The following is a 20269-nucleotide window of genomic DNA, read 5'->3' on the forward strand; positions in this document are numbered from 1 at the left end:
CCCTCTCCCCCCTCCTCCCTCTCGCTCTCCCCCCTCCTCCCTCTCGCTCTCTCCCCTCCTCCCTCTCTTCTCCTCTCCTCCTCCCTCCCTCTCGCTCTCCTCCCTCTCGCTCTCCTCCCTCTCTCTCCCCCTCTCTTCCTCTCCCCTCTCTTCCTCCCCCTCTCTTCCTCCCCCCTCTCTTCCTCCCCCCTCTCTTCCTCCTCCCTCTCTTCCTCCTCCCTCTCTTCCTCCTCCCTCTCTTCCTCCGCCCTCTCTTCCTCCTCGCCCTCTCTTCCTCCTCGCCCTCTGCCTCCTCGCCCTCTGCCTCCTCGCCCTCTGCCTCCTCGCCCTCTGCCTCCTCGCCCTCTGCCTCCTCGCCCTCTGCCTCCTCGCCCTCTGCCTCCTCGCCCTCTGCCTCCTCGCCCTCTGCCTCCTCGCCCTCTGCCTCCTCGCCCTCTGCCTCCTCGCCCTCTGCCTCCTCGCCCTCTGCCTCCTCGCCCTCTGCCTCCTCGCCCTCTGCCTCCTCGCCCTCTGCCTCCTCGCCCTCTGCCTCCTCGCCCTCTGCCTCCTCGCCCTCTGCCTCCTCGCCCTCTGCCTCCTCGCCCTCTGCCTCCTCGCCCTCTGCCTCCTCGCCCTCTGCCTCCTCGCCCTCTGCCTCCTCGCCCTCTGCCTCCTCGCCCTCTGCCTCCTCGCCCTCTGCCTCCTCGCCCTCTGCCTCCTCGCCCTCTGCCTCCTCGCCCTCTGCCTCCTCGCCCCCTCTGCCTCGCCCTCTGCCTCCTCGCCCTCTGCCTCCTCGCCCTCTGCCTCCTCGCCCTCTGCCTCCTCGCCCTCTGCCTCCTCGCCCTCTGCCTCCTCGCCCTCTGCCTCCTCGCCCTCTGCCTCCTCGCCCTCTGCCTCCTCACCCTCTGCCTCCTCACCCTCTGCCTCCTCACCCTCTGCCTCCTCACCCTCTGCCTCCTCACCCTCTGCCTCCTCACCCTCTGCCTCCTCACCCTCTGCCTCCTCACCCCCTCTCCTCCTCACCCCCTCTCTCCTCACCCCTCTCTCCTCACCCCCTCTCTCCTCACCCCCTCTCTCCTCACCCCCTCTCTCCTCACCCCCTCTCTCCTCACCCCCTCTCTCCTCACCCCCTCTCTCCTCACCCCCTCTCTCCTCACCCCCTCTCTCCTCACCCCCTCTCTCCTCACCCCCTCTCTCCTCCCTCTCCACCATTTCACTGCATTTGATAGCACAGAAGGCAGCCATTCACCCATCGCCCCGTGCTGGCTCTCTAAAAGTGCTATGAGCGTGATCCCTTTCCCCTGCCCTTTGCCCATCCCCCCGATGCCTGCTCGGAGGGACCAGAAAAGACCATTTAGGTCTGCCCTTTTTAGCTGGGTACTGCAAGAAGCAAACTGGGGTTGAGTTGATGGCCATGGAGTGAACAGTGCTGTTAACCCCCGAGCGTTTACCTGTTCACTTGTTCGGTGTCTGGGCGCCTCTCCTTCTCGATCAGCGACGCCGGGCTGGAGAGTTGCAGAGGCGGTGGCCCAGGGCACACCATCTCCGCCTGCCCCACCCGGCCCTGGCTCTCGGGGTAGTGGGGGCTGTCATAGAAGCTCGGGCTGGACTGCTCTGCTCCAAAGAGGTTGTGCTCTTGGTTCTGGGATGCTGTCTCCGTGTCCTCGTCCAGAATCTTCCCGATGGGGAACTGAAAGAGGGAACTGGAGCCCATGACGGGTGAGCAGCCTGTGGTGTTGGGGGCCTGGTTCAAGCAGTCGGACGGGCTGCTGAGTGTGGAGCTCTCCTGGCTCTCCAGCGACTGCTCCTTGGTCAGGCTGGTGTAGTAGTTCGAGGGAGGGTAGTACGCATTGTACTCCATCGTTGAGCCGGTCAAGATGGATGCCGCGCTGGAGCGGCCGCTGCTGCCCGGAGGCCGGATGCGAGTGAGGAAGTCCACTTCGGCCGCGAGATCACCGTCCCTCTTCTCTTTCGCTGTCGTCTCGTCGTGACCAAAGGGCGAGAAGTTCTGGAAATCGGAGGTGAGGGAGGGGATGTCGGGCTGGGCGTGGTGGGAAGCGGGGTTCTCTGCGGCTTTCGAGTTGGGGACAGAGAGGCACAAAGGGGTGCCAGCGCCGGCAATGGTCCCGTTAATGTGAAGAACGCTGCCGGAACCATTTATCCACAGGAGGAAATCTGCAACAGAGCAACACAGGAGGAGTCAGTAATCACACGGCCCTCGATCAGGTCAGTTCCCTCACTCCCACCATGACCCCTGAACTGGTGAGGGAGGGAAGCACGCAGTACATTATCAAATAAGAACATAATAAATAGAAGCAGGAATAGGCCTCACAGCCCCTCGAGCCTGCTCTGCCATTCAATAAGATCATGGCTGATCTTCTACCTCAACTCCACTTTCCTGCACTTTCCCCATATCTCTTGATTCGCTTAATATCCAAAAATCTATGGATCTCAGCCTTGAATATACTCAACAATTCTGCATCCACAGCCCTTTGGGGTGGAGAATTCCAAAGATTCACCACCCTCTGAGTGAAGCAATTCCTCATCTCAGTCTTAAATGGCCGACCCCTTATCCTGAGACTGTGACCCCTGGTTCTAGACTCCCTAGCCCGGGGGAAACAATCTCACATCATCTACCCTGTCAGTCTCCCTCAGAATCTTATATGGTTCAATGAGATCACTGAAGCCCAGGATCCCATATGGTCGTGGTCCATATCGGGACCAACGACATAGGTAGAGGGATGAGGTCCTGCAGGCAGATTTTAGGGAGCTAGGAAAGAGATTAAAAAGCAGGTCCTCAAAGGTAGCAATCTCCGTATTATTCCCAGTGTCACAAGCAAGTGAGTATAGAAACAGAAGGACAGAGCAGATGAATGCGTGGCTGGAGAGATGGTGCAGGAGGGAGGGTTTCAGATTCCTGGGGCATCGAGACCGGTTCTGGGGGAGGTGGGATGTGTACAGGCACAGGGTTGCACCTCAACAGAGCTGGAACCAATATCCTCGCGGGGAGGTTTGCTAGTGGGGAGGAAACTAATTTGGCAGGGGGATGGGCACGAGATATAACATTGGAAAGGGGAAACAAGGTGCACAAAGGTTTGGGAGAGGCAGAGAGCACTAGAGTAAGAAATAGTACGGTATTAGATGGGGTCAGACTAAAAGAGAACACAGGATGGTCCAAGATAGGTTTACAGTGCATGTGTGTGAATACACCAAGTGTGGTAAATAATGTTGGTGAGCTGCAGGCACAAATAGCCACATGGGAATAGGATGTTTGGCGATAATGGAAACCTGGCTCAAAAAAGGCCAGGATTGGGTATTAAATATTCCTGGATATAGGAAAGATAGGGAAGGAAAGATAGGAGGTGGTGTGGCAGTATTGGTTAAGGAAAATATTAAGAGTGCTGGAGATAGAGAGGATGTCCTGGAGGGGATCAAGGACAGAATCCATAAGGCGAGAGTTGCCATTACACCACTAAATAGTGGGAAAGATATAGAGGGGCAAATTTGCAGGAAATTACCGAAAGGTACAAGAACTATAAGAGTCGTGATAATGGGGGACTTCAACTATCCCGATATAGACTGGGATAGTGATAGTGTAAAGGGTAGAGAGGGAGAAGAAGTGTATTCAGGAGAACTTTCTTGATCCGTACGTTTCCAGCCGAGGCATTATATAAATACAAGGCATGTTGTTCGTGTTCTGCCCCGTAATGTGATGGGAAGATGGTAGGGTTTGTAATCTGGTTCTTTATTCATCCCAACCCGATGTCCTTGTGCAGTCACTATTATAATGTTGGGAAATGCGGCAGCCAATTTGTGCACAGCAAGCTCCCATAACAGCATTGAGAAAATGACCAAATAATCGGCTTTCTTCTGATGGTGTTGTTTCAAGGATAAATATTGGTCACATCAACTCTCTTGGTCTTCTTCGAATAGTGCCATGGGATCTTTTACATGCTCGAGCAGGCTGACAGGGCCCTCGGTTTAACGTCTCATCTGAGAGACGCCACCTGCCACAGTGCAGCGCTCCCTCAGCACTGGGCCCCTGAGTCTCTGGAGTGGGGTTTGAACCCACGACCTTCTGACTCCAGTGCAATCCAAGGCCGATACCAGAATGTCCGTAACTTCCCTGACTCCCAGCATTGACTTCAGGAGCGCTGAGCCAATACACTCAGACTGGAGCAGCTGAATTAACACATTGTTAAACATCGGGTACTGCACTCAAATCGCTGGAGAGATACCACCCACAATGTCTCCGCAAGATCCTACAAATCCCCTGGGAGGACAGACACACCAACATTAGTGTCCTCGACCAGGCCAACATCCCCAGCATCGAAGCACTGACCACACTTGATCAGCTCCGCTGGGCGGGCCACACTGTCCGCATGCCAGACACAAGACTCCCAAAGCAAGCGCTCTACTCGGAACTCCTGCACGGCAAACGAGCCAAAGGTGGGCAGAGGAAACGTTACAGGGACACCCTTAACGCCTCCCTGATAAACTGCAACATCCCCACCGACACTTGGGAGTCCCTGGCCAAAGACTGCCCTAAGTGGAGGAAGTGCATCCGGGAGGGCGCTGAGCACCTCGAGTCTCGTCGCCGAGAGCATGCAGAAACCAAGCGCAGGCAGCGGAAGGAGCGTGCGGCAAACCAGTCCCACCCTCCCCTTCCCTCAACCACTGTCTGTCCCACCTGTGACAGAGACTGTAATTCCCGTATTGGATTGTTCAGTCACCTGAGAACTCACTTTTAGAGTGGAAGCAAGTCTTCCTCGATTCCGAGGGACTGCCTGTGATGATGATGATGACTGTACTTCTGCTTATAAAAGAGCAGAGCAGTGCCACAGGAGGTCAGCTTGTTTAGTAATAAAAAGGGGTTCTTACCTGTATAATACCCCGGGGGAAGAACCTCGTCCTGCTTGTAACACTGATCCCCGATCAGCTGTCTCAAGGCTTCTGCCACCAGCCCTTTGTAACTGGAAAGTACAGCAAGTGAGATAGAGAGAGTCACATCTCAGGTAAACTGCATCAAATGTAACTGCAACAATTTGAAGCTATATTGCACCTTTAAAATAGCAAAACATCATAAGGTGCATCGCAGAGGCATAAAATAAAAACAGATGCCGAGCCATAGAGGATGATAATAGGAAGGGAAACTGGAGCCAAAGAGATGGGTTTTAAGGAGGGTCTTAAAAGGAGAGGTGGAGAGCCTTAGGGAGGGAGCGGAGAGGTGGAGGGCTTTAGGGAGGGAGCGGAGAGGTGGAGAGCCTTAGGGAGGGAGCGGAGAGGTGGAGGGCTTTAGGGAGGGAGCGGAGAGGTGGAGAGCCTTAGGGAGGGAGCGGAGAGGTGGAGAGCCTTAGGGAGGGAGCGGAGAGGTGGAGAGCCTTAGGGAGGGAGCGGAGAGGTGGAGGGCTTTAGGGAGGGAATTCCAGGGCCTGTGGTCTAGGGGGCTGAAGACACGGCCACCAATAGCAGGGCAGAGAGAAGGGGAATTCACAAGAGACCAACGTCATAGAGGGATGGGAAATTGGGGGCAAGGGTTATAGGGCGGGAGGTTACAGAAATAGGAAATGGAAGCAGAAATCGAACAGGAAAAATTTGCAGGGCCATGGAGAAAAGAGCGGGGGAATGGGACTAATCATAGAAAAATTCCGACGCAGGAGGCCGCCATTTGGCCGATCGTGTCCATGCCGGTCATTGGATCGCTCTTTTTACAGAGCCGGCATAGGCATGATGGGCCGAATGGCCTCTGTGCTGTAAGAGTCTATGATTCGAAGTAAGGAATCCATTGTGTATTGAGGTTAAAAGCCTGCAGTACTTTGCTGACACTTAGTCTTCAGCGAGGTTGTGAACAGCCTGATCTCAAGGTTAACCTCATTTCATATAGATCTGAACCTTCTCAGTTCATGGGGGCCGAGAGACTTCTGTGGTGCAGCCACAACTGGTACATTCTGTACTTTGCTTAACTTCGACACCAGCAGCCCCTGCCAGCTCCTGGGCCCGTGGGTGACCCATGTTGAGATAAAACGCTGGTGCAAAGAGTATGGAATATGATGTAGTGGGAAAGATAAAAAGGGGCGAGATTACAACGTGAACTGGAAACTTGAGCTCAATGACTAACGTGTGATCGTTTACTGCTGTGCGTTGTCTGTGCGCAATTCATTTAACCCTGAATAAACAGAGAAGTGTTTGACTCCGATGTCGAGAACTCTCATTCCTGGTACACAGACAAAGACTGCAGCTGCTGTCCATCCTCACACATCCTCCTGAACAAACCCTTCACAGCTTCTCAGACCTGGGACCGAAGGCTCCCGGTACATTGCCCAGCTAGTGCGCAGTTACTGGGACCCCACGGAAAGCATGTTCTTCAACGGTGGGTCTCAGCGTGCTCAAGGTAAGGGGGAGGGGGTGAATAACAAGTCTGCCTGGGATCCTGTTCCCTATCAGCATTCAGAGAAAGAAAAAGAGAGGGGGTGCGGAGAGAGTGAGGGGGCGGGGGAGAGAGTGAGGGGGCAGGGGAGAGAGTGAGGGGGCAGGGGAGAGAGTGAGGGGGCAGGGGAGAGAGTGAGGGGGCAGGGGAGAGAGTGAGGGGGCAGGGGAGAGAGTGAGGGGGCAGGGGAGAGAGTGAGGGGGCAGGGGAGAGAGTGAGGGGGCAGGGGAGAGAGTGAGGGGGCAGGGGAGAGAGTGAGGGGGCAGGGGAGAGAGTGAGGGGGCAGGGGAGAGAGTGAGGGGGCAGGGGAGAGAGTGAGGGGGCAGGGGAGAGAGTGAGGGGGCAGGGGAGAGAGTGAGGGGGCAGGGGAGAGAGTGAGGGGGCAGGGGAGAGAGTGAGGGGGCAGGGGAGAGAGTGAGGGGGCAGGGGAGAGAGTGAGGGGGCAGGGGAGAGAGTGAGGGGGCAGGGGAGAGAGTGAGGGGGCAGGGGAGAGAGTGAGGGGGCAGGGGAGAGAGTGAGGGGGCAGGGGAGAGAGTGAGGGGGCAGGGGAGAGAGTGAGGGGGCAGGGGAGAGAGTGAGGGGGCAGGGGAGAGAGTGAGGGGGCAGGGGAGAGAGTGAGGGGGCAGGGGAGAGAGTGAGGGGGCAGGGGAGAGAGTGAGGGGGCAGGGGAGAGAGTGAGGGGGCAGGGGAGAGAGTGAGGGGGCAGGGGAGAGAGTGAGGGGGCAGGGGAGAGAGTGAGGGGGCAGGGGAGAGAGTGAGGGGGCAGGGGAGAGAGTGAGGGGGCAGGGGAGAGAGTGAGGGGGCAGGGGAGAGAGTGAGGGGGCAGGGGAGAGAGTGAGGGGGCAGGGGAGAGAGTGAGGGGGCAGGGGAGAGAGTGAGGGGGCAGGGGAGAGAGTGAGGGGGCAGGGGAGAGAGTGAGGGGGCAGGGGAGAGAGTGAGGGGGCAGGGGAGAGAGTGAGGGGGCAGGGGAGAGAGTGAGGGGGCAGGGGAGAGAGTGAGGGGGCAGGGGAGAGAGTGAGGGGGCAGGGGAGAGAGTGAGGGGGCAGGGGAGAGAGTGAGGGGGCAGGGGAGAGAGTGAGGGGGCAGGGGAGAGAGTGAGGGGGCAGGGGAGAGAGTGAGGGGGCAGGGGAGAGAGTGAGGGGGCAGGGGAGAGAGTGAGGGGGCAGGGGAGAGAGTGAGGGGGCAGGGGAGAGAGTGAGGGGGCAGGGGAGAGAGTGAGGGGGCAGGGGAGAGAGTGAGGGGGCAGGGGAGAGAGTGAGGGGGCAGGGGAGAGAGTGAGGGGGCAGGGGAGAGAGTGAGGGGGCAGGGGAGAGAGTGAGGGGGCAGGGGAGAGAGTGAGGGGGCAGGGGAGAGAGTGAGGGGGCAGGGGAGAGAGTGAGGGGGCAGGGGAGAGAGTGAGGGGGCAGGGGAGAGAGTGAGGGGGCAGGGGAGAGAGTGAGGGGGCAGGGGAGAGAGTGAGGGGGCAGGGGAGAGAGTGAGGGGGCAGGGGAGAGAGTGAGGGGGCAGGGGAGAGAGTGAGGGGGCAGGGGAGAGAGTGAGGGGGCAGGGGAGAGAGTGAGGGGGCAGGGGAGAGAGTGAGGGGGCAGGGGAGAGAGTGAGGGGGCAGGGGAGAGAGTGAGGGGGCAGGGGAGAGAGTGAGGGGGCAGGGGAGAGAGTGAGGGGGCAGGGGAGAGAGTGAGGGGGCAGGGGAGAGAGTGAGGGGGCAGGGGAGAGAGTGAGGGGGCAGGGGAGAGAGTGAGGGGGCAGGGGAGAGAGTGAGGGGGCAGGGGAGAGAGTGAGGGGGCAGGGGAGAGAGTGAGGGGGCAGGGGAGAGAGTGAGGGGGCAGGGGAGAGAGTGAGGGGGCAGGGGAGAGAGTGAGGGGGCAGGGGAGAGAGTGAGGGGGCAGGGGAGAGAGTGAGGGGGCAGGGGAGAGAGTGAGGGGGCAGGGGAGAGAGTGAGGGGGCAGGGGAGAGAGTGAGGGGGCAGGGGAGAGAGTGAGGGGGCAGGGGAGAGAGTGAGGGGGCAGGGGAGAGAGTGAGGGGGCAGGGGAGAGAGTGAGGGGGCAGGGGAGAGAGTGAGGGGGCAGGGGAGAGAGTGAGGGGGCAGGGGAGAGAGTGAGGGGGCAGGGGAGAGAGTGAGGGGGCAGGGGAGAGAGTGAGGGGGCAGGGGAGAGAGTGAGGGGGCAGGGGAGAGAGTGAGGGGGCAGGGGAGAGAGTGAGGGGGCAGGGGAGAGAGTGAGGGGGCAGGGGAGAGAGTGAGGGGGCAGGGGAGAGAGTGAGGGGGCAGGGGAGAGTGTGAGGGGGCAGTGGAGAGGGAGAGGGGGCAGGGAAGAGAAAGGGAAGGGGAGAGAGAGATTGGAAGGGGTAAGAGGGATGGAGAGGGGAAGGGAATGAGAGAGAGAGAGAGACGGTGGGAAGGAGAAGGAGAAATAGAAAAGGGAAGGAGCCAGAGAGTGGAAATAGAGAGCGAGAGAGACAGAAAACAAGGGAATAGGCAGAACGGAGCGAGAGAGACAGAGAAAAACACGGTTGGACAGCAGGTGAGGAAACGATCAGATTTGTGGGCAATCGCCCCCGCCCAACCCCGGGCTCGGCTCACACATGGAGGCAGGCTGCTTCGATGGGGTACACCTCGGTTTCTGGAGCCAGCGTTTGCAGGGAGCACGTCTTAGGGCGGAGAGCCCCAGTATGGCAGTTAAATTAATGGTTAATAATTAGAGTTCTGGATTGTGTCCCCGGTGGAGGTTGGAGTGAGCACTGACCTGTACTTCCTGTTGACCTCGTCTGCGGTCAGCACACGGTCAAACATCGTCACTTTGTACCTGTCCTCCAGCCGAGGACCGGTGTAGTCCCCGTATTCCAGCTCTACCGCAGCATCGAGCAGCGACAGGTATCGGCGGACAATCAACCCGTACGGACTGTCTGCAAAGGCAAAGTAAACGACACAAACAACTGGAGCTACTCTCAGAGTGAGGGAGTTACAGTTACTCCCGATCCCAGAGTGACGGATTTACAGTTACTCCCGATCCCAGAGTGAGGGAGTTACAGTTACTCCCGATCCCAGAGTGAGCGATTTACAGTTACTCCCGATCCCAGAGTGACGGATTTACAGTTACTCCCGATCCCAGAGTGACGGATTTACACAGTTACTCCCGATCCCAGAGTGAGGGATTTACACAGTTACTCCTGGATCCCAGAGTGAGCGATTTATAGTTACTCTGGGATCCCAGAGTGAGGGAGTTACAGTTTCGCCCAGATCCCAGAGTGAGGGAGTTACAGTTACTCCCGATCCCAGAGTGAGGGATTTAAAGTTACTCTGGGATTCCAGAGTGAGGGATTTACAGTTACTCCCAGATCCCAGAGTGGGAGATTTACAGTTACTCTGGGATCCCAGAGTGAGGGAGTTACACAGTTACTCCCGATTCCCAGAGCAAGGGAGTTACAGTTACTCCTGGATCCCAGAGTGAGGAAGTTACACAGTTACTCTGGGATCCCAGAGAGAGGGAGTTACAGTTACTCCCGGATCCCAGAGTGAGGGAGTTACACAGTTACTCTGGGATCCCAGAGAGAGGGAGTTACACAGTTACTCCCAGATCCCAGAGTGAGGGAGTTACACAGTTACTCCCGATTCCCAGAGAGAGGGAGTTACAGTTACTCCTGGATCCCAGAGTGAGGGGCTTACAGTTACTCTGGGATCCCAGAGAGAGGGAGTTACAGTTACTCCTGGATCCCAGAGTGAGGGGTTTACTCAGAGCGAGGGGTTTACTCAGAGCCAAAGCTCCAGAGGAATTTGGAGAAGGAACTCAAGGTGCTCCTTAATTTGGGGATCAAGAGGTGGTGAAGTGAGGATCAGAATAGAATGATACAAGGACCCTGGGAGAGCACGACTGATGTGGGGAGATTAGTCTGTGATAGAATAATCAAACACGGACTCTAAATGGGGTGGGACTGACGGGCTAAATGGTCCTTGGCTCTTTGCGTGATTTGAACTAACCACACCCCAGTGATTTGACAGGATGAGCAGACACTGTGGTCTGTTAACCGTGTCCCCTCCTGCAGTCAGACCCCATTCCCCCTGTTCCAACTGCGGCTATAAAGGGGTAACGTACTCATCACGTTGTTGATGAAGGCGGCTGAGAAGACTCGGTCCAGGATGGGTCCCGGGAAGTGCCCGAGCTGGAACATGGACATGAAGATGTTGACTGTGGCCAGGGGAGAGTTCATGGCCTTGATCTCCAGGACCGACTCTAGCTTTTCAAAGAACTTGGCTTCGTTGGAGGGTTTGTAGTTCATGCGACTAAACGGGAAGACCAGCTTCTGAATTACCTGTAACATGAAACAGCCCAAAGTCAAACACTGTGATGCACAATTCAAAACATGCAGTAGCGACAGGCAATGTCAGGGCATCTCTGACACCAGTCCAGAGCTTGGAACACTGGGGTATTTAGCTGTACAGAACCTCGTGCCCCCAGACTCACTCCCCAAGCGAGGCTGTTAGATAACAGCAGTCACTCCCTGTAAATATTCACACACTCCCGGGGACCCCGATAAATACTGGCACACTCCCAGGTCCCCCTGTAAATACTGACACACTCCCAGGTCCCCCTGTAAATATTGACACACTCCCAGGGACCCCCTGTAAATACCGACACACTCCCGGGGACCCCCTGTAAATACTGACACACTCCCAGGTCCCTCTGTAAATACTGACACACTCCCGGGGACCCCCCTGTAAATACTGACACACTCCCGGGGACCCCCCCTGTAAATACTGACACACTCCCGGGGACCCCCCCTGTAAATACTGACACACTCCCGGGGACCCCCCCTGTAAATACTGACACACTCCCAGGTCCCCCTGTAAATACTGACACACTCCCGGGGACCCCCCCTGTAAATACTGACACACTCCGGGGACCCCCCCTATAAATACTGACACACTCCCGGGGACCCCCCCTGTAAATACTGACACACTCCCAGGGATCCCCTGTAAATATTCACACTCCCGGGGACTCCCTGTAAATATTGACACACTGCCGGGGACCCCCTATAAATACTGACATACTCTTAGGGACCCCCTATAAATACTGACACACTCCCGGGGACCCCTGTAAATATTCACACACTCGCGGGAACCACCTGTAAATATTGACACACATTCCCAGGGACCCCCTGTAACTACCGACACACTCCCGGGGACCCCCTGTAAATACTGCCGCACTCCCGGGGACCCCCTGTAAATATTGACACACTCCCGGGGACCCCCTGTAAATATTGACACACATTCCCAGAGACCCCCTGTAAATACTGACACACTCCCAGGGACCCCCTGTAAATATTGACACACATTCCCAGGGACTCCCTGTAAATACCGACACACTCCCGGGGACCACCTGTAAATATTGACACACGGTCCCAGGGACCCCCTGTAAATACCGACACACTCCCGGGGACCCCCTGTAAATATTGACACACACTCCCAGGGACCCCCTGTAAATATTCACACACTCCCGGGGACCCCCTGTAAATACCGACACACTCCCGGGGACCCCTGTAAATACTGACACACACTCCCGGGGACGCCCTGTAAATACTGACTCATTCCCGGGGACCCCCTGTAAATACTGACACACTCCCGGGGACCCCCTGTAAATACTGACACACTCCCGGGGACCCCCTGTAAATACTGACGCACTCCCGGGGACCCCCTGTAAATATTGACACACTCCCGGGGACCCCCTGTAAATACTGACGCACTCCCAAGGACCTACTGTAAATACTGACACGCTCCCGGGGACCCCCTGTAAATACCGACACACTCCGGGGGGGACCCCCTGTAAATACTGACACACTCCCGGGGTTCTCCTGTAAATATTCACACACTCCCGGGGACCCCCTGTAAATATTGACACATTCCCGGGGACTCCCTGTAAATACTGACACACTCCCGGGGACCCCCTGTAAATATTGACACACTCCCGGGGACTCCCTGTAAATACTGACGCACTCCCGGGGACCTCCTGTAAATACTGACACACTCCCGGGGATCTCCTGTAAATATTCACACACTCCCGGGGACCCCCTGTAAATACTGACACACTCCCGGGGACCCCCTGTAAACACCGACACACTCCCGGGGATCCCCTGTAAACTCCGACACACTCCCGGGGACCCCCTGTAATAATCACACACTCCCAGCGACCCCCTGTAAATATTGACACACTCCCGGGGATCCCCTGTAAATATTGACACACTCCCGGGGATACCCTGTAAACTCCGACACACTCCCGGGGACCCCCTGTAAATACCGACACACTCCGGGGGGGACCCCCTGTAAATACTGACACACTCCCGGGGTTCTCCTGTAAATATTCACACACTCCCGGGGACCCCCTGTAAATATTGACACACTCCCGGGGACTCCCTGTAAATACTGACACACTCCCGGGGACCCCTGTAAATATTGACACACTCCCGGGGACTCCCTGTAAATACTGACGCACTCCCGGGGACCTCCTGTAAATACTGACACACTCCCGGGGATCTCCTGTAAATATTCACACACTCCCGGGGACCCCCTGTAAATACTGACACACTCCCGGGGACCCCCTGTAAACACCGACACACTCCCGGGGATCCCCTGTAAACTCCGACACACTCCCGGGGACCCCCTGTAATAATCACACACTCCCAGCGACCCCCTGTAAATATTGACACACTCCCGGGGATCCCCTGTAAATATTGACACACTCCCGGGGATACCCTGTAAACACCGACACACTCCCGGGGACCCCCTGTAAATACTGACACACTCCCGGGGACCCCCTGTAAACACCGACACATTCCCGGGGATCCCCTGTAAACTCCGACACACTCCCGGGGATCCCCTGTAAATATTGACACACTCCCGGGGATCCCCTGTAAATACTGACACACTCCCGGGGACCCCCTGTAATAATCACACACTCCCAGCGACCCCCTGTAAATATTGACACACTCCCGGGGATCCCCTGTAAATATTGACACACTCCCGGAGATCCCCTGTAAACACCGACACACTCCCGGGGACCCCCTGTAAATACTGACACACTCCCGGGGACCCCCTGTAAACACCGACACACTCCCGGGGATCCCCTGTAAACTCCGACACACTCCCGGGGATCCCCTGTAAACTCCAACACACTCCCGGGGATCCCCTGTAAATATTGACACACTCCCGGGGATCCCCTGTAAATACTGACACACTCCCGGGGATCCCCTGTAAATACTGACACACTCCCGGGGACCCCCTGTAATAATCACACACTCCCAGCGACCCCCTGTAATAATCACACACTCCCATGCCTGCACAGTGCCTCTTGTTTTCCCTCTAAACCCCTAGATCGGTCCAGACCTCAGCCCACTGGAGTTCCAGAGAGCGTTTTCTGTAACGTTTGAGGAGCTGTAAGTAATCACCTTACTGTCCAGGAATTCACCCTTTTTGATGAGGAATTCTGCGATCGTGTCCAGAAGTTTGGTCTCTCTCAGTCGGTGGCGCGCGATATACTTTGCAATGAGCGCCATGGTGTAGGGGGTGATGCTGTCTACTTTCTTCGGGAGTTCCTCTGAAGTGAAAAGAAACATCATTACATCAGAGGCTGTGATCCTTGTCAGCTCCCGGGGTGTCTCATAGCGGTTTCATCAGCCCTGGGATAGGCAGCAGGAAAATCAGCCAGGGCTCCTGCTCACAACCGCATGCAATGACCTTTGCTGGGAAGGTCACGGGCATGGATATTGGGTAAGGTCACTAACTGGGCTCAGCTACGATGCCCTTCAGAGTCGAATATCCTGACAACGCTTTCTGTCTATGGTCACATCTTGGACAAAGTAGCAGAGGGTGACCAATAATGGTAGAACTGAAGCCTAGACACGGTCAGAACCTTCCGGAGAGGGGAGGCAACACGGGCTGGTAATACTGAAGTCTCGGTGTTGTTCAGAGCGAAGGATAAAATCAGGTTGTAAGGAGTGATGGGAGGAAGTATTTGTTCACACAAACAGTGCTGAATATCTGGAGTGGTCTCTGGGTGGAGGAATGGAGATAATCACTCCACGGTGCCGGGCACCAAGAGAAAGTCTAACTTTCTCCCCTTGACATTCAACAACATTCCCATCGCCGAATCCCCCACCATCAACATCCTGGGGGTCACCATTGACCAGAAACTTAACTGGACCAGACACATAAATACTGTGGCTACAAGAGCAGGTCAGAGGCTGGGTATTCTGCGGTGAGTGTCTCACCTCCTGACTCCCCAAAGCCTTTCCACCATCTACAAGCCACAAGTCAGGAGTGTGATGGAATACTCCCCACTTGCCTGGATGGTGCAGTTCCAACAACACTCGAGAAGCCCGACACCATCCAGGACAAAGCAGCCGCTTGATCGGCCCCCCATCCACCACCTCCAACACTCACTCCCTCCACCACCTCCAACACTCACTCCCTCCACCACCGGCGCCCCCTGGCTGCAGTGTGTACCATCTACAAGATGCACTGCAGCAACTCGCCAAGGCTTCTTCGGCAGCACCTCCCAAACCCGCGACCTCTACCACCTAGAAGGACAAGGGCAGCAGGCGCATGGGAACACCACCACCTCCACGTTCCCCTCCCAGTCACACACCATCCTGACTGGGAAATATATCGGCCGTTCCTTCATCGTCGCTGGGTCACAATCCTGGAACTCCCTCCCTAACAGCACTGTGGGAGCACCTTCACCACACGGACTGCAGCGGTTCAAGAAGGCGGCTCACCACCACCTTCTCAAGGGGCAATTAGGGATGGGCAATAAATGCCGGCTTTGCCAGCGACGGTCACATTCCGTGAATGAATAAACTAAACAGTCATTTAAGAGGCAGTTCGCTGCTGTCATGTGAGATCATGCATTAGTAAAGAAAGATGCGCCTCAGTGCTCATTTAAGTGGTATCTATATGTGCACCAATCACAGTGCAGCGCTGGTTTACGTGTCTGTATTTGCACCAATCACGGTGCAGCACTGGTTTACATGTCTGTATTTGCACCAATCACAGTGCAGCACTGGTTTAAGTGTCTGTATTTGCACCAATCACAGTGCAGCGCTGGTTTAAGTGTCTGTATTTGCACCAATCACAGTACAGCGCTGGTTTACATGTCTGTATTTACGCCAATCATGGTGCAGCACTGGTTTACATGTCTGTATTTGCACCAATCACAGTGCAGCGCTGGTTTAAGTGTCTATATTTGCACCAATCACAGTGCAGCGCTGGTTTAAGTGTCTGTATTTGCACCAATCACAGTGCAGCGCTGGTTTACGTGTCTGTATTTGCACCAATCACAGTGCAGCGCTGGTTTACGTGTCTGTATTTGCACCAATCACAGTGCAGCGCTGGTTTACGTGTCTGTATTTGCACCAAACATGGTGCAGCACTGGTTTACATGTCTGTATTTGCACCAATCACAGTGCAGCGCTGGTTTACGTGTCTGTATTTGCACCAGTTATGCTGAACTGTTGGGTTAAAGCGAGTCAGCACCCTACCTGCCAAGCTGCTGATGAATTTTTCCTGCCTGTTCTCATAGAACAGTTGAGAGCTGAAGATCAGCTCCAGTGACTTGTTGCTGGCCTCCCGTGAACACGTGGCCAGCATCTCATCCAGCAGGGTCATCTCGTGGTCCCTCACGTTGGTGACATGCCCCAGGGTGTGCTTGACCAGGCGCAAGATCTTGCGGTTATTGAGGAGCTGCTCGCTGCTGTAGCTGTCGGACTGCAGGGCCTGGGTCTTCAGCTTGTAGTAGGACAGCAGGAGGAAGAGGGTCTGGGGGTGACGCTCCTTCTCAATGTTCTTCTCCAGGCCGCTGAGACAGCTTTCCACCAGGGGGTGCTGTGTGGACGGATGCAGCTTCATGACGCTGCTGAAAACCATGGAGATATCTTTCTGATTGAACTGCGAGAGGCGGATTTGCGATTCCTCCTCCAGCACCTCAACAAGCTTGGAATCGCTGGGAAGGCCTGTCAGGGCAAAGAGAAGAGAAACTTCATTGACACGGAACAAGGAGCCAACGCAGATCATTCTCTGACAGCTTTAAGGCTTTAAAGTGATGTTCACAAGTGATTTTCACAGCTGTCTCCATGAATTGGATCCTGAAACCGTGCTGTACGTCCGAGAACTGGGTCAGCCAAGGCTCCATGGGAGCACTACGGCCTCGAAATCAGAAGGCTGTGGATTCCACAATCTGAGCCCGTTATCAGGGCTGACACCCCCTTGCAGTACAGAGAGCGCACTGCACTGTCGGAGGGGCAGCACTGAGGGAGCACCGCACTGAGGGAGTGCCGCACTGAGGGAGTGCCGCACTGTCGGAGGGGCAGCACTGAGGGAGTGCCGCACTGTCGGAGGGGCAGCACTGAGGGAGCACCGCACTGAGGGAGTGCCGCACTGAGGGAGTGCCGCACTGTCGGAGGGGCAGCACTGAGGGAGTGCCGCACTGTCGGAGGGGCAGCACTGAGGGAGCCATGCACTGTCGGAGGGGCAGCACTGAGGGAGCGCCGCACTGTCGGAGGGGCCGTACTGAGGGAGTGCCGCACTGTCGGAGGGGCAGTACTGAGGGAGTGCCGCACTGTCGGAGGGGCAGCACTGAGGGAGCCCTGCACTGTCAGAGGGGCCGTACTGAGGGCGTGCCGCACTGTCAGAGGGGCAGTACTGAGGGAGTGCCGCACTGTCGGAGGGGCCATGCTGAGGGAGCCCTGCACTGTCGGAGGGGCAGTACTGAGGGAGTGCCACACTGTCGGAGGGGCAGCACTGAGGGAGCCCTGCACTGTCGGAGGGGCAGTACTGAGGGAGTGCCGCACTGTCGGAGGGGCAGCACTGAGGGAGTGCCGCACTGTCGGAGGGGCCATGCTGAGGGAGCCCTGCACTGTCGGAGGGGCCGTACTGAGGGAGCGCAGCACTGTCGGAAGGGCTGTACTGAGGGAGCGCAGCACTGTCGGAGGGACAGTACTGAGGGAGCCCTGCACTGTCGGAGGGGCAGTACTGAGGGAGCGCCGCACTGTCGGAGAAGCCGTACTGAGGGAGTGCCGCACTGTCGGAGGGACAGTACTGAGGGAGTGCCGCACTGTCGGAGGGACAGTACTGAGGGAGCCCTGCACTGTCGGAGGGGCAGTACTGAGGGAGCACCGCACTGTCGGACAGGCCGTACTGAGGGAGTGCCGCACTGTCGGAGGGGCAGTACTGAAGGAGTGCCGCACTGTCGGAGGGACAGTACTGAAGGAGCGCCGCACTGTCAGAGTGGCAGTACTGAGGGAGCGCCGCACTGTCGGAGGGGCAGTACTGAGGGAGTGGTGCACAGTCGAAGGTGACATCTTTCAGATAAGATGTTAAACCCAGGCCCTGTCTGCGCTCTCAGGTGAATATAAATGATCCCATGGCACTACTCGAAGAGGAGCAGGGGCATTCTCACTGGTGTACTGGACAATCAACATCACTAAAAAAAAGAGATTATCTGGTCATAAGAACATAAGAATTAGGAACAGGAGAAGGCCATCTAGCCTCTCGAGCCTGCTCCGCCATTCAACAAGATCATGGCTGATCTGGCCGTGGACTCAGCTCCACTTACCCGCCCGCTCCCCATAACCCTTAATTCCCTTATTGGTTAAAAATCTATCTATCTGTGACTTGAATACATTCAATGAGCTAGCCTAAACTGCTTCCTTGGGCAGAGAATTCCACAGATTCACAACCCTCTGGGAGAAGAAATTCCTTTCAACTCGGTTTTAAATTGGCTCCCCCGTATTTTGAGGCTGTGCCCCCTAGTTCTAGTCTCCCCGACCAGTGGAAACAACCTCTCTGCCTCTATCTTGTCTATCCCTTTCATTATTTTAAATGTTTCTATAAGATCACCCCTCATCCTTCTGAACTCCAACGAGTAAAGACCCAGTCTACTCAATCTATCATCATAAGGTAACCCCCTCATCTCCGGAATCAGCCTCGTGAATCGTCTCTGTACCCCCTCCAAAGCCAGTACATCCTTCCTTAAGTAAGGTGACCAAAACTGCACGCAGTACTCCAGGTGCGGCCTCACCAATACCCTGTACAGTTGCAGCAGGACCTCCCTGCTTTTGTACTCCGTCCCTCTCGCAATGAAGGCCAACATTCCATTCGCCTTCCTGATTACCTGCTGCACCTGCAAACTAACTTTTTGGCCGCGCGGAGGGGTTTCCTGTAAAGGCTGCTCCTGCACACTCTCAACTTTGCCATCCTCGCCTGCCGTCCGGACACGCCATGGTGTACCATCTTGCCGTCCGGAGGAGGCGGGGGTCCCCGATGGAGGGCACTCTACGCAGGGGTCCTCCCACTATTTGTCGGGGACTTGGCCTGGAGGGTGGTGCACGGAGCAGTGCCGTGCAATAAATTTTTAAGCCGGTTCACGGGCTCCCAGGCCGCTTGCAATTTCTGCGGTCTGGAAGAGTCCGTGTTCCATGTTTTTAATTGAGTGCACGAGGTTGCAGCCCCTGTTCTGTTATTTAAAGGGGCTGCTCCTGAAATTCTGGCTGCACTTCAGTCCCACACTCCTGATCTTCGGGCACCCTGTGCGGAGGGGAGAGGGTAGGTCCGAGGGCCTCCTCGTAGGACTGCTCCTGGGCACGGCCAAGGGGACCATCAGCCGGTCCAGGCAGCGGGCGGTCGAGGGGGTCGTTCAGCCAGACTGCCTGCCTCTCTTCCGCACGTACATCGGGCCAGGGTGTCCTTGGAGATGGAGCACACGGTGTCCACCGGTACGCTCGCGGCCTTCCGCGAGAGGTGGGCACCGGAGGGACTGGAGTGCATCATCACGCCCGGCAACCAAATTTTAATTTGATTTTATGTTTTTAAGTTAATTTGTTTTAATTGCCGGTGCTTTTAGTGTCCCCCTCCCCTTTGAAAGGGGGCACTTGGAGAAAAATTTTATTCTGTGCCCAAAAAAAACCCCAAAAAATAAAAAAAGGGCCTTGTAAATGTTGGTGTTTCCCCCAGATCGGGGGGCATGGTTTAATGTTTTTTTTTTGTTTACTCCTAAAAGAGTTTCATGCACAAGGACCCCCAGGTCCCTCTGCACCGCAGCATGTTGTAATTTCTCCCCATTCAAATATTATTCCCTTTTACTGTTTCTTTTACCAAGGTGGATGACCTCACACTTTCCGACATTGTATTCCATCTGCCAAACCTTAGCCCATTCGCTTAACCTATCCAAATCTCTTTGCAGCCTTTCTGTGTCATTATCACATTGCCGTTTGAGGGAGATTTCTGTGTGCAAATCGGCTCCGGTGTTTCCTACATGACACAAGCACCGGGAGAACTTCCCTGCCCTTCTTCCAATAGAGCCAATGGATTTTTAATGCTCTGTTTAATCATAGAATTTTTTTTTAAGAATCAAAGAAAACGTACAACACAGAAGGTAGCCATTCGGCCCATCGTGTCCGTTTAAGTCGAAAAAGAGCGATCCAGTCTAATCCCACTTTCCAGCTCTGGGTCCGTAGCCCTGTAGGTTACGGCACTTCAGGTGCATATCCAAGTACTTTTTAAATGTGGTGAGAGTTTCTGCCTCTATCACACTTTCAGGCCGTGAGTTCCAGACCCCCACTACCCTCTGGGTGAAAAATGTCTCCTCAAATTTCCTCTAAACCTTCTATCAACTACTTAAAATCTATGCCACCTGATTGTTCACCCCTCTGCTAAGAGAAATAGGTCCTTCCTATCCACTCTATCTTGACCCCTCATAATTTTATCTCCCCTCAGCCTCCTCTGTTCTAAGGAAAACAACCCCAGCCTATCCAATCTTTCCTCATAGCTAAAATTCTCCAGTCCAGGCAACATCCTCGTAAATCTCCTCTGTACCCTCTCTA

The 20269-nt window shown here is 55.8% G+C and overlaps 1 protein-coding gene across 1 annotated transcript in view; it reads right to left on the bottom strand.

The window, feature by feature from the left end:
• The window catches only part of fastk (Fas-activated serine/threonine kinase), a 54477-nt gene that overhangs the window by 11080 nt on the left and 23128 nt on the right, over positions 1-20269 (bottom strand). Inside the window, exons 3-8 of the mRNA XM_070897212.1 lie at positions 15932-16402; positions 13841-13989; positions 10495-10711; positions 9148-9307; positions 4861-4952; positions 1431-2154 (exon numbers count right to left, since the gene is read on the bottom strand). Coding sequence (XP_070753313.1) covers positions 1431-2154; positions 4861-4952; positions 9148-9307; positions 10495-10711; positions 13841-13989; positions 15932-16402 — 1813 coding nt within the window. The remainder of the gene's footprint in view (positions 1-1430; positions 2155-4860; positions 4953-9147; positions 9308-10494; positions 10712-13840; positions 13990-15931; positions 16403-20269) is intronic.

Source organism: Pristiophorus japonicus, chromosome 1 (genome assembly GCF_044704955.1).
Source record: "Pristiophorus japonicus isolate sPriJap1 chromosome 1, sPriJap1.hap1, whole genome shotgun sequence".
Classification (NCBI taxonomy): Eukaryota; Metazoa; Chordata; class Chondrichthyes; family Pristiophoridae; genus Pristiophorus; species Pristiophorus japonicus.